The 14,252-nt window shown below is 40.3% G+C and overlaps 2 protein-coding genes across 2 annotated transcripts in view; both read right to left on the bottom strand.

The window, feature by feature from the left end:
* The window catches only part of LOC310739453 (craniofacial development protein 2-like), a gene marked incomplete at its 3' end in the record, with an annotated part of 32,782 nt that extends 30,126 nt beyond the window's left edge, over nucleotides 1-2,656 (bottom strand). The window contains exon 1 of the mRNA XM_083565379.1: nucleotides 2,439-2,656. The remainder of the gene's footprint in view (nucleotides 1-2,438) is intronic.
* A 3,602-nt stretch (nucleotides 2,657-6,258) lies between these two features.
* The window catches only part of traf4b (tnf receptor-associated factor 4b), a 10,426-nt gene continuing 2,432 nt past the window's right edge, over nucleotides 6,259-14,252 (bottom strand). Inside the window, exons 2-7 of the mRNA XM_083564637.1 lie at nucleotides 10,239-10,290; nucleotides 9,754-9,858; nucleotides 9,098-9,259; nucleotides 8,633-8,794; nucleotides 8,344-8,499; nucleotides 6,259-8,080 (exon numbers count right to left, since the gene is read on the bottom strand). Of these exons, the coding sequence (XP_083420763.1) occupies nucleotides 7,424-8,080; nucleotides 8,344-8,499; nucleotides 8,633-8,794; nucleotides 9,098-9,259; nucleotides 9,754-9,858; nucleotides 10,239-10,290 (1,294 nt within the window). The 3' untranslated portion in view covers nucleotides 6,259-7,423. The remainder of the gene's footprint in view (nucleotides 8,081-8,343; nucleotides 8,500-8,632; nucleotides 8,795-9,097; nucleotides 9,260-9,753; nucleotides 9,859-10,238; nucleotides 10,291-14,252) is intronic.

The raw sequence follows: 14,252 nt of genomic DNA, 5'->3' as shown, positions 1-14,252 counted from the left end.
CTCCATACCACCCTGTCCTCTACATCTGCCTCTTTCACATCAACTACCCGCATGTGTTTTCTCTGCTACCTCCAGCTCCGCCTCCTGTCTTTTACTCAATGCCACTGTCTCTAATCCATACAACATCGCAGGTCTCACCACAGTCCTATAAACTTTCCCTTTCATTCTTGCCTGAACTCCTCCACCTTTTCCAGCTCTTCTCCCTGCAACCGCATCACTCCACTGCCCTCCCTCTCATTCACACACATGTACTCGGTCTTACTCCTACTGACTCTCATTCCCCTTCTCTCCAGCGCATATCTCCATCTCTCCAGGCTCTTCTCAACCTGCTCCCTACTCTCACCACAAATCACAATATCATCCGCAAACATCATAGTCCAGGGAGACTCCTGTCTGACCTCGTCCGTCAACCTGTCCATCACCACTGCAAACAGGAAAGGGCTCAGGGCCGATCCTTGATGCAGTCCAACATTCACTCTGAACCAGTCTGTCGTACCTACTGCACACTCCACCTCCGTCACACTGTCCTCATACATGTCCTGCACCACCCTCACATACTTCTCTGACACACCTGACTTCCTCATACAATACCACAACTCCTCTCTTGGCACTTTGTCGTACGCCTTCTCAAAATCCACAAATACACAATGCAATTCCTTCTGTCCTTTTCTATACTTCTCCATCAACATCCTCAAAGCAAATAAGGCATCTGTGGTGCTCTTCCTCGGCATAAAACCATACTGTTGCTTACAGATGGTCACCTCTTCTCTCAGCCTGGCTTCCACTTCTCTTTCCCATAACTTCATGGTGTGACTGATCAACTTAATTCCCTGTAGTTACTGCAAGACTGCACATCTCCTTTATGCTTAAAGATCGGTACCAGCACACTTCTTCTCCATTCATCAGGCATCTTTTCACCTTCCAAAATCCTGTTAAACAATCTGGTCAAAAACTGCCATCTCTCCTAAACATCTCCACGCTTCTAGTCAAGTCAAGTCAAGTCAAGTTTATTTGTATAGCGCTTTTCACAACAGACATTGTCTCAAAGCAGCTTCTACCCGTATGTCATCTGGTCCAACCGACTTTCCACTCTTCATCCTCTTAATCGCTGCTCTCACTTCCTCCTTACTAATCCTATCTACATCCTGCTTCACCAACTCCACATCGTCCAACCTTCTCTCTCTCTGATTTTCCTCATTCATCAGCTGCTCAAGACACTCCCTCCACCTTCTCAACACACTCTCCTCACTAGTCAACACATTTCCCTCTCCATCCTTTATTGCTCTAACTTGCAGCACATCCTTCCCAGCTCGGTCCCTCTGCCTGGCCAATCGGTATAAATCCTTTTCTCCTTCCTTAGTGTCCAACCTCTTATACAGTTCCTCATATGCCTTTTCTTGGCTTTCGCCACATCCCTTTTTACCTGCTGCCGCATCTCCTTGTACTCCTGCCTACTTTTCTCATCACTCTGTCTATCCCACTTCTGTTTTGCCAACCTCTTTCTCCTTATGCTCTCCTGCACTTCCTCATTCCACCACCACGTCTCCTTGTCTTGCTGTCTATTTCCAGATGTCACACCAAGTACTTTTCTAGCTGCCTCCCTCATCACTCCTGCAGTAGTTGCCCAATCATCCAACACCTCTTCAACACCACTGAGCCCCTGTCTGACCTCTTCCCTGAACCTCACACTACACTCTTCCTCCTTAAGGTTCCACCATCTTATTCTTCTTTCAGTCTTCACTCTCATCCTCTTCTTCTTCACCTCCAAAACCATCCTACAGACCACCATCCGATGCTGTCTAGCTACACTGTCCCCTGCCAACACCTTACAGTCTCCAATCTCCTTCAGGTTGCATCTCCTGCATAGCACATAGTCCACCTGTGTGCACCTTCCTCCACTCTTATACGTCACCCTATGATCCTCCTTCTTCTTAAAATAAGTGTTCATCACTGCCATTTCCATACTTTTAGCAAAATCTACCACCATCTGCCCTTCCACATTCCTAACCTTAAAACCATACCTACCCATCACCTCCTCATCACCTCTGTTCCCTTCACCTACATGACCATTAAAGTTTGCCCCAATCACCAATCGTTCTTTCCTAGGTACACCATCCACCACTTCATCTAATTCACTCCAGAATCTTTCCTTCTCCTCCATCTCACAGCCAACTTGTGAAGCATAGGCACTGATGACATTTATCATCATCCCTTCAACTTCCAGCTTTACGATCATCACCCTATCAGAAACTCTCTTCACCTCCACTAAACTCTTACTGTACTCTTCCTTCAGAATCACCCCTACACCATTTCTCTTTCCATCCACACCATGATAAAACAGTTTAAACACCTCCAATGTTCCTGCTCTTACTCTCTTTCCACTTGGTCTCCTGAACACACAGCATATCTACCTTTCTCCTCTTCATCATATCAGCTACCTCTCTCCCTTTACCCGTCATAGTACCAACATTTAAAGTACCAACCCGAACCTCCACTCTCCTACACTGCTCCTTTTCCTGCCGTCTCTGTAGACGTCTTCCTCCTCTCCTTCGGCCAACAGTAGCCCAATTTCCACCGGTACCCTGTCGGTTAACGATACCTGTGGCGGTCGTTGTTAACCCGGGCCTCGACCGATCCGGTATGAAATTCTCTTTTGTGATCCGCATATTTGATTTGGCACAAACGCTGGATGCCCTTCCTAACGCAACCCTCCCCATTTACCCGGGCTTGGGACTGGCACTAAGAGTGCACTGGCTTGTGCATCCATAATGGCTGGGTTCATAATAAATAAGTTCAGCATTTGCTACTTATTGGAATCTGAAATTTATATTCAATTTAACTGAATGTTGACACTGTCCTAAAGCAGCCTTACAGAAGTAAATATATAACCAATATCCATTTAAAATTTTTAATTCGTAAATCAGTCCCTGTATGTTTATCCCTAATGAGTGAGCCAGTGGCGATTTTTAAACAAATGTGTCATTTAAGAAATACTATAACTTATAACTTAATTACAGGTCTTCACCTGTACGTGAGCTCCACACTCTCCACGACCTTTTAGTTTACAATGTGATTGCTACCTTATTCTACCACGATAACAGTGTGTACTGTCGTAACTCAGACCCCATGTCCGAGTAAACAGAACAATTAAGTGGCTCAATACTCAAATTAGTTATAGCTATTCACTAATCAATTACCAATAAATTTCAAAACTTCAAATAATACATAAACAAACTAAATGAATGAGAAGGAGCAAATCAGCTTTATTGCAGTCACTTCAGGCCCGTCCAATGGAGCTCTCGGGAGAGAACCATCCTGACAGCAATTACACCCGTCAGCTTTCACATGCGAGTGTGGATTTGATATAAACAATCCTTACTTTTTATATCTCACACCTAGTAAAATATACATATTTTGTCTAATATCTCCTCCCTCACAATTTACATACACCGAACATTTAACGGGGCTTTGCATATCCCACCTTTTGCTTAAGTGTTTTCTGGTAAGTTTTTACCTATTCTTAGTAAAATTCCACCCATTTCCATGAGGCCTCGTTCACCTCCATACAATTCTAATTTACATAAACAAAAAATCTCTCTTGATATTGACCTTTTCTTAAAAAACTTTCCCTGATCATTCACTTAATGCAACAGATCATCCACCGCAATATTCACACCTTTTCTTAAAATCTCGTCTGGGGTTTTTCCGTGTCTGCAGATCATCCTTTGTTTTGTTTTGTTTTGTGTAGACTTGGTATATAAACATGTTCGTTTTGTACTAGTTTTAACACACCAGCAATTTTCTCCAAATGCTTTTCCTATTTCTCATAGCTCTCGTCTTTTACTTAGTTTTTCTTAAAATCTGCTTAAAATATATTTCTTATGCCATAATACTTCTTTATATAACATTTCCTGTCTTACCCTCATCCTGCCTGCATCTTAAGCTCATGCTCTCATAGAAACATCGTACTTCCTGTGTGTTTTGGACATTGTACCTCTTATACAAATTCTTGCAACTACGTTCTTTATTATCTGACGATGTGTTGTGTTTTTTAACCTATAACTCTTCTCATTTTTTATCTTTTTATAAATTTTATATGATTTTTCCACTTAAGTTTCTACTTGTGCCCTGAATATATGTGCATATGCTGTTTGGGTATAGCTAAGGCATGTTGCCTGCATGCTGCTTGCTTATTTTACTATTTATATTTTACGAGTGACTATTGGTCCTCATATGCGTCTTTATTTTCCACCTCGAATATCTTTTCCAATTCATACTCATGGCACCTCTACATTTTCCCCTTCTTTTTCTAAAACACAAAATTATAACAGCATTAAGGGAAATAATAGTTTTATTTCCAAACAGAAATTGTAACTCTCTTTTTTCTCCATGATTGTGTTGCCCGCTGTAATTTAACATGTTTAATATGTGTGATTGTAATGGTCAGCATAAATGTCATATTGACTGTTTTTGTTTTGATTCCGGTTTAAGCTGGAAGAGAAGACTTCAAGTCTTCAAGTTCTGAATAAAATAAAATTATAAAAGATTTAAAAAACATATATACTATTATACTAACTTTTATTCAGCATCACTAAATACATCCATGTGTATTTCTAAGACCGGTTGACGTGTCAGTGTGGAGTCAGCTGTAAAAAGAACAATAATAATAAAACAAATATTTAAGCCCTATTCAGACTGGATTAGTTTTACACAGAGATAGGGGTATGTAAATATGAATGGAGCATCTATAAGTTTTGAGTTCTGAATTTATCATGCCAGTATTAATGTTGAACCTGTAAAAATGGCAATATATTGAAAAGTTTTATTGTATCCTTTACACCTTTTCTTCAGTATGAAGAAACTTCATGAAGTGTTATACGGACATAATTAAACACAATAACGTGCATATCTGATTAATTAGTTATTACATTTTGTATGAAAATGTATCTAAACTCACCATAATGCATCAGTAAGAGCCCTGAGCCACATACTATACAGAGCAGAAATGCATCAGGAGAAGCACCTGATGCAATGAACCCATAATTTACGCTGAAATTAAAAAATATAAACGCAACACTTTTGTTTTTGCCAACATTTTTCATGAACTAAACTCAAAGATTTAAGACTTTTTCTATGTACACAAAAAGCCTATTTCTCTCAAATATTGCTCACTTATCTGTCTAAATCTGTGTTAGCGAGCACTTCTTCTTTGCCGAGAGAATCTGTCGAGCTTACAGGTGTGGCAGATCAAGATGCTGATTAGACAGCATGATTATTGCACAGGTGTGCCTTAGGCTGGACACAATAAAAGGCCACTCTAAAATGTGCATGGGAAATTGGTACCGTATTTTTCGGACTATAAGCCGCTACTTTTTTTCCACATTTTGATCCCCGCGGATTAAACAAGGAAGCGGCTAATTTATGAATTTTTCCTGGGTTTTTCCCGCTTTCACAAACTTCAAGCCAAAAAACTGAACCTCATAACATTAAAACACTTGAAATTTCCAAACGGAAACGAAAATACGCACCTCACCTGTGTTCTGAGCTGCACGGCATCGGGAGAAAAACCTTTTTTTTTTTTTTTTACGCATGACGATGCCAAAAGATAAACTTCCGAGAGAAATATTTGTGAAAGGAAGGAGGAAGACAGTGAACAATGACTTTCTTGGTAGGCTACTGTTTAGATACAAGCCGTTGTAGCGCGTTGAGTCTGGGTGAAGGGAGAGCTCGCTAACTCCAGTTACAACAGAAATCATATAAGCACAGACCGGTTTCCAAAACTCGTGCTTTTTTATTTTTCTTGGCAACAGCATTACGGGTTAGTCAAAGAAACTTAGAAATGAGCATCAGAAAATAATAAAGACATAATCCTCGGTCTTGCACACATGCAGTAATAGTGGAAAAATGCAGTGCCAGGCTGTTCCCAAAATACCGCTCTGCTCCTAAAGGAAGCGCAACATATTTCACCCGTTACACCGTGTAATGTGTCTTTCGTTAAAGACTGTGTAAAGTTAATAAGTTTCAGTGTAGACACCTGCGGCTTATTTATGTTCAAAATAAAAATCTTTGTAAAATTCAGTGGGTGCGGCTTATTATATATGGGTGCGCTTAATAGTCCGGAAATTACGGTAATTGAATTGATAATGGAAATCTTAATAGAACCCTAAAGACCTGAAGAAAATGGAGAACCTTTCCTGTGCACCATTTTCAAAAGAAGACATTTATACACAGAGTTATTCTGAAAAAAAATTCTTGTGATTTTATTTGCAAAAGAGTACATGTGGAATACACACCTCTTGTTGTAAATGGCAAAACGCATAGAAAAAATTTATTTTTGGATAATTTTGTCATCATCAAGTGACTGAAACAATCTCAGTCCAAGAAAAGAGAGATACACATCTAATCTGTTCATTAAGTCTGTAAAAACACCGACATGCACTCAAATCGTTCCTTGAAGAATAAATGAGGTAAATAAACACATTAATTATTTTGTAATAATAAAATTCATTGTGATTATATTCTCCTTATTATTAATCGGATGTAGATTTGGCTTAAAATTGTATGGTGAAGGAATTCAAAATTGATTTCCTCCATCACACACACATGTTGTCTGGTTAAATTTAGTGTTAATGGCGCCCTCTATATAGTTAAGTAAAATTTAATTCCCCGTATTTATACTACTTAAAAAAAATTATAAAATATTGAACCTTTAGATTTCAGTATTTCACAACTAAACATCCATGTCATGTCAGCAGCGATATTCTGATGTCTGAATAAATGCAAGTGCTGCTAGCATTGTTTGCTAGATTGCTATCAATGTAGCTAGAAACAAGGTTCCTGATATACTGTTAATAATGGAAATAGTGTTCACTTTAACTCACTTGTTTATTTATATACATTATATTTTCACAAATATAGAACACTTTCAGAAATACAGTGTCAGTAGTAGACATGCCTAATAAAGTCATGTCATGTCGTTTTTCACCAGACGTGATATTTACTCTTATTTGAGTATTTTTCTTGGAAATTACTTTTACAATTATGTGAATTCTAACCACTATAGGAATACTTGTTCTCAATTTAGAGATTTCTTTTATCGTTCTTCCACTGCATAAAGTGTACAATTGATTTCAGATGTAACAGTACTAATAAAGTATAAAAAAAATGTATTTCAATAGCCCCATTCTATTATCCCTAAACGTTCCTATGTAAATTGGTTCAGCTCATACTGAGAACGGTTTTCCTCATCCTGCTAATTCACCTCTATCCTATGTATCTGACTTCCCTCCACTTTATCCTTTAAATTTCAGTAAAATATAAAGATGTGGACAGACAGAATAATTGATCATAAAGTGTAATGCCCTAATAATAAAGGACATTTTTACCTGTTTGACTCAATCGACTCCTTTACCTCAAGTTCACCTCACTTGATGATTCTCTTCACCACGTCTATAGAAGCTTTGATAAAGATGGCGTTGTCTCTGATGTAGTTCCTTTCCTTCATCTGCTCTTGCGAGATGAACTTAGGATACCCGAATCCCAACATGCTCTCGTCCAGACAGGCCGTTCGTATGCTCCCCATTGCTCCAGGTCGAGGTCTCTGGAAGTTCTTCCAATTGGGATCTGGGCTAAAGCTCTCGGTGACGTGCTGAGGTTTGGAGAGCGCTGGGTCGCTCTGGTCCAGCAGTGAGAAGGTGACACGGTGAGGGAACGGCCACTCCAGCAAGCCGTCATACTCGCCCGGGAGCACTCGGATGTAGACAGACAGGTGCGTTCCTTCGCCGCTGCCGTTGCCGTTAGGGAAGACGGAGACTTGGAGACGGTATCCATAGCGATGAGAGTAGAAAGCAGGGCTGAAGAGCTCTAAATTGCCATTGGAGCCATTTGTGGTCTCCTGGAGATGACGGCTATAGTTGGGGATTTTCCAAAGCAAAGTGCCGTCTTGGTTTCCGGAAAGCTCCTCCACGCGACGCCGCAGCTCACGCAGCTCCAGTCTCTGTCTGTTCACAAGGCCGCAGAGTAACGACAGGTGAGAGTGCGCCGCCTCATCCAGGTGATGCGCTACTGCAGGCTTGGAACACTAACAGGAAAGAAAGAATTCTCACTTTGTTTATTCAGAAGTCAATTCTGGAATTTCCTCAATAACAACAAAAACTAGCAGGACGTTATTTCATGTTACCTTTGACCTTAATGTGTTTCTGTGAGTGAATTAAATAAATCTGCTTATGTTAAACATTGGATTAACAGTTCTAGGTGTCCCTCACTACAAAAACTCAGAGAGCCTGTAGTGGTCTAGTGAACTACATCACAGTTATAAGTGGAAGAAGTAAGCTTGGTCCATACTCTGTATTTGCAGCCAGCATCTTTAAAGGGACAGAGCACCATAGCGGTCCCACAGTTCTCCTTAACGTGGGTCATTAAATCCTCTCGCATGATGCCGGGTGTGCCACAGCCGTTAGGGCACTGCACTGGAAAGCATGGACACCTGCTCTGGTGATGCTGTTTAAAAAATAAAAAAAAGAGGAAACGGTAACTTTTTAGAGGATTGGCAACATTTGGCTCTTTTAACACAAACTACAGTAAGCTAACATTCTTAATACTGTTCACAGTGTAATAAAAGAAGTCCACATACCTGAATGGTGTCGTAGAGGAACTCTTTGCTACAGTATTTGCAGGACAGTTTGCGTTTGGAGCATTCGGACAGAGAATGTTGAGTTAGCAGTCTGCGCACCATACGAGCCCCGCACTTGTTTTCACAGTACACACTCTCCTCTGGACACATGTCCTGGTGACTCTGTTGCAGGAAGGAGACTGTGGTCATAAGTATTTCTTTTAGATGATCAGTAACAACTTTGTTGAGTATAAAGTGGATCTGGGTTTTATCTGGAGAATGAGGTGGACCCCTGGGTAAAAACACCAATCCATCTCAAAGCACACACACACACACCCATACATAAAGAAATTCAGCCCTGTGATGAACCGGCATTTTACCCAACAAAAAACTCCATGAACTCAATTCCCTGTATAATGAGAATCCAAACTATTATGTACATAAAGTAAATTATACAGAAGTTTCAGGGCCTCAGTAAACTCGGACCTCGTGCGCTTCCCCGGTGAACTCCTCGGCGCAGTGGTCACATCGCAGCTTTCTCTTAGCACAGTCGTGCTCCAGGTGCTGAGGAAGATCACGTCTCAACAATTTCATCATGCAGCGGTTAGGACACGGCACCACGTTATAGGTACATACTGAAAGATGGGCCTGAAACACAGACAGACAGACAGACAGACAGACAGACAGACAGACAGACAGACAGACAGACAGACAGACAGACAGACAGACAGAGAGAGAATATTAATGTTATGGAAACAAATCATTTGGAAACTTCTCATCTTCATGATAAAGCAACCTGCTCGAAATACATGCAGAAAAATTGCTTACGGGTTGGATATCATTTGTATTTTCTAACTTATGTACAATAGTGTTGCAGTTCAATCATTAACCAGAATGTATGATCCAATGGTTACTGCTTGGGTAAATTTATATATCTGATAATAAAAATTAATCCAACTCAGTCTGACCGGCTACAAAAAACACGCGAGACGCTCAAACTGAAACTACTGCTAGAAACAGTTGCTTATTTTCAGCTTCCTTGTGAACAACATGCATGAACTAAATAAATTTTACGTGAAAATGCAGACCTGATTCTATGCCTGCTATGCGTGTCTGTGCATGTGTGTGTGTTTGTGTGTTACCTGAAGTTGTTTATTCTGTGCTGACCAGCGGCAACCCTCCTCACTATGAATGCAGCGGATGGGCAGAGCCAGGATCTGCTGCTCCAACTCAACATCTGGAAAAATCTACACAGCACATTACAATCCATTAATCCCATTCTGCAGAACTGCAGTACAAATAGAAATATATTATAATATACGATTATTATATTAGAATAATATATTACACATTTTTGCTTTCTTTAAGTTACTATGGAAACTAATGTGAATAAATGATTAAATAACATTAGCATGAGTGCATTAATACAAAACCTGAGGCCAAAACTAAACTAAGTCATAGTGCTTGGCACCTCGATGGAGAAATTTCCAAATGACCATAACGAGTTCTATCAAAAAACACTAAATTAAACCCGAGTGCTAGAGCTAAAAAAAAAACAAAAACGCAGTTGTAGAGCTGAAATCTCTTCCCGTGATGTAGGATGAGATGCTGAAAATGAAGCACTTACTTTAGCGTAGTCGAGAGGCAGATGATCTTCTGGGCACTTGAACACACCCTCACTGTAGAAAAGCATGCAGGGAGTCAAGAGCTGTACAAGTTTTATACACTTTTCAGAATTCATGTGAAGACAACTGCATATGATGGATCAAATACATTTCCTGAATATCTGAGATCTTTAATCAGGGTTGCCAAATTTCAAAATTTGCAAAACAACCACCACATAAAAGACATGAAACTATCCCCTAAAATAATGATTACTTATTATCCGGTTAATATTCCATGTCTATCTTACAATAGAAGTTCATCTGAACATCACAGACATACAGAGTTCTCTTACACTTCAATTATGTCTCCAGAAAATTATCTTATTTGGATTATTTGCTATAAAACAAGATCTCGGGATCTGGTGAGCATCTGTTAACCGAATCATCCTGCTCCAATATATTAACGCATTTTTTTAATTACTAGCTCATAATTAACATTTTCCTCGAATTTTAATCATTTATATAGCACACACAATGAAGAAGAAATGGTATTGGCATCTTGGTGCTAGTTTTTGTACATAAACACTAGCACCAGATTGCATATTGAATTATTTTGAAACATACAGACAAATAAAAAGTGGGTATAGAATTAAAAATAAACAAAAGTACACAATGATAATGCCAACAGGCTTCATTTTCCCGTAATACTTTCATTTCTCAGGAGATTCAGATTCTCATCCATGTTCCTCACACAAAGCTGCATACAGTTATTTTTAAGGTCACTGCAGTTAATAAATAATCAATTTGCAAAATAGGTGATTAATTAACTAAGCGTTTAAATTCTTTAGTTGATAAGCACCACCTCAAAATTTACCAGAAAAAAAAGACCAAAAACACAAAAGATTTCCCGAACATCATCTACTCACTAACCAGATTACAAGTCAGATCTGAAGATAATGCTCATTTTTAAAGAGCAGTAGAGGCTACATGACCATTAGAACATCAGACGTTTCTGCAAGGCATGATATTGATTAACTGAGGTTTCCACTTATGGAAAATCACAACTTAATTGCTCGGAACCAAGAATGTATAATACGATTTTTTTTTTTTTTTTCTGGGAGTAAAGCAGTAGTCTTCGGCAAATCAGATGTTTAGTACAAATTTGAAAGTGTTTGAGAGAAGACCAAAAAAATAATTCTCCAAAACCTCAGCAATATAATTTACATTTCATATTAAAAAAGCACAAATTATCGCTTGACTCATTTACCATTTTATTTTAAGGTTGCAGTGAGGGACTGGGGGCAAAGTACACACTCTAAAGGCAAGTCTGATTATCTAATTGAATCTAATCTGGGCTTAAAATTGATTTTTAAGTTACCAGCCATTCAGACCTTCTAGTGGCTTTAAAACAATAGAAAGATAAATAGATCTCATTACGTCCTTCGATTCTTTACTATTGCTTCAATGCAAATGAACCTGCATGCCATTATTTGCTGCAGGATGACCAGGATGTCCAAGTAAGTCAAATACCTGCAGATGCTCCACAATTAGACTGTATTGAATACCTCATGATGACATGAGAAACACATCAAGATAGATGTATTTGAGCTAAATCTGTCCAGGTTCGGTTTATAAACTTTCACAGCAAAGAGAGTAAACATCATTTATAATACATAAGTAACCCAAAAAAACTGGCTAGAGATTGGATTTAGCCATCATGACTGGTTTTTACTTATTTAAATTAAACCCTGAATATAATATAATATAATATAAATAATATAATATAATATAAAATATGTAATATAAAACATCATTGTTAGTCTTGGAAGCGGTAAATGAACTGTGAAAACGCACATACTTGTCTGATGACCAAAAAAAATTAATGTGTAAAACAAATTTTTACAATAAACTAAAAAGAAAAGAAAAATTCCATTAAAATCTAAACTGTATCTCAGAACTTCGGGTTGAACTAATCCCCCCCCCCCCCCCCCGACTCTGTAAACGTGCTATAAAGTAAAGGCACACATGTTAAAGCTTGTCTGTGAACGCTCGGATTTGCTTGGTGTTTTGGCCCAGTCATGCCCGAGCTCCATCCCTATCAACCTCCTCAGAAACACATCAAAAGTGTGTAATTGTTGATATGGAGATTTTTTGTAAAGATAAATTCATTGCGTGTATTTAGGAATGGAGTCTCCAGTGTCGGCGTGTATCAGTCGGAGGTAATGATTTGAAGTAACAGAGGTTTTCCATCGTGGGAAAGTCTTCAGCACAGACGGCCTTGAGCTTTTTTGGTAACATGACAAGCTGCAATTTCCTTTAATGAACAACCTCAAAAGAGAGAGAGAGAGAGATGAGACAGACAGAGGTAGAGACAGACAGGGGGTCTGAAACTGAAAGAGAGAGTGACAGAAATAGAGAGAGAATGAGTGAAACAGAGAGAACGAGGGCGTGGGAGAGGGAGGATGGTGGAAGAACAATTTAAGTATAAAACTCATTTTCATTTGGAGTGGAAGATCTCCTGCTTTAGAGTTCGAACCCTATTAAACACCTCGTCAGGATGAACGTGAACACTCACTGCACCCCAAGCCTCCTCACCCCACCTACATCAAAACCTGACTTACGAACACCTCTGTCACTGAATGAGCACAAATCTCCACAAAATCTAGTGGAACATCTTCCCAGAAGAGTGGAGCTTATTATAGCACAAACTTTTGTCCATACTGTGTAAACCCTGCCATTAGATTTTAGGTAGAATAGATCCAGCTAACTGGAGCTGGGGAGAGAAGTGCGCCATGTTTCAAATCCTATTTCAGCAGTTCTTTTGTTTGCAGAAAAAAAACATTACTGTAAGATTTTAACTGAACCCTCAGCATGAATTAAACACGACTCCACAAACAAGCCGCGGTAAAGCCGAAACCAATTCCTCGCTGGCAGCCATGTGTCCCTCTGATAACACGAGCGAAACCAGTCAGCCATAACTGCGATAACGCAGGTGTGAACAATGAGAGCCTCTGTTACAATAAGTCCTCTGGAAGACTTCACTGGAAAAATTTCACTTGAGACAGCAACTTGCCTGACTGCTTGCCTATGAAGACTCTCCGAGACTGATCACTTGGACAAGGGGTCATGAGAGTTGATGAGACACATTGGTCCAAAAAAATGAATAAATAAAAAACTTAGGAGAGAAGATATAACCAGACTGCCTCACCCCCACAACAAACATGGGGGTGGATGCTTAATGGTTTGGGGTTGTTTTGGAAAAGGGAATGTTGAAAACTTCCATCCATCCATCCATCTTCTCCCGCTTATCCGATGCCGGGTCGCGGGGGCAGCAGTCTAAGCAAAGATGCCCAGACTTCCCTCTCCCTAGACACTTCTTCCAGCTCTTCCGGGGGGACACCAAGGCGTTCCCAGGCCAGCCGGGAGACATAGTCTCTCCAGCGTGTCCTAGGTCTTCCCCGGGGTCTCCTCCCAGTGGGACGCGCCCGGAACACCTTCCCAGGAAGGCGTCCAGGAGGCATCCGGAACAGATGCCCGAGCCACCTCAGCTGACCCCTCTCGATGTGGAGGAGCAGCGGATCTACTCCGAGCTCCTCCCGAGTGACTAAGCTTCTCACCCTATCTCTAAGGGATCGCCCAGCCACCCTGCGGAGGAAGCACATTTCGGCCGCCTGTATCCGGGATCTTGTCCTTTCGGTCATGACCCAGAGCTCATGACCATAGGTGAGAGTAGGAACGTAGATTGACCGGTAAATCGAAAGTTTCGCCTTGCGGCTCAGCTCCTTCTTCACCACGACAGACCGGTACATCGACCGCATTACTGCAGAAGCTGCACCGATCCGTCTGTCAATCTCCCGTTCCACCCTTCCCTCACTCGTGAACAAAACCCCAAGATACTTAAACTCCTCCACTTGCGGCAGGAACTCCCCACCAACCTGAAGTGGGCAAGCCACCCTTTTCCGAAAAAGAAAAAAGTTGAAAACTTAATCCGGAAAAATGAAAGAAATCCTTAATCATGATGTCTCCCATTTCATACT

This window comes from Silurus aristotelis (genome assembly GCF_946808225.1).
Source record: "Silurus aristotelis genome assembly, chromosome: 16".
Classification (NCBI taxonomy): domain Eukaryota; kingdom Metazoa; phylum Chordata; class Actinopteri; order Siluriformes; family Siluridae; genus Silurus; species Silurus aristotelis.
Note: the sequence above shows the minus strand (reverse complement) of the source record. Positions and strands in the feature narration are given on the sequence as shown.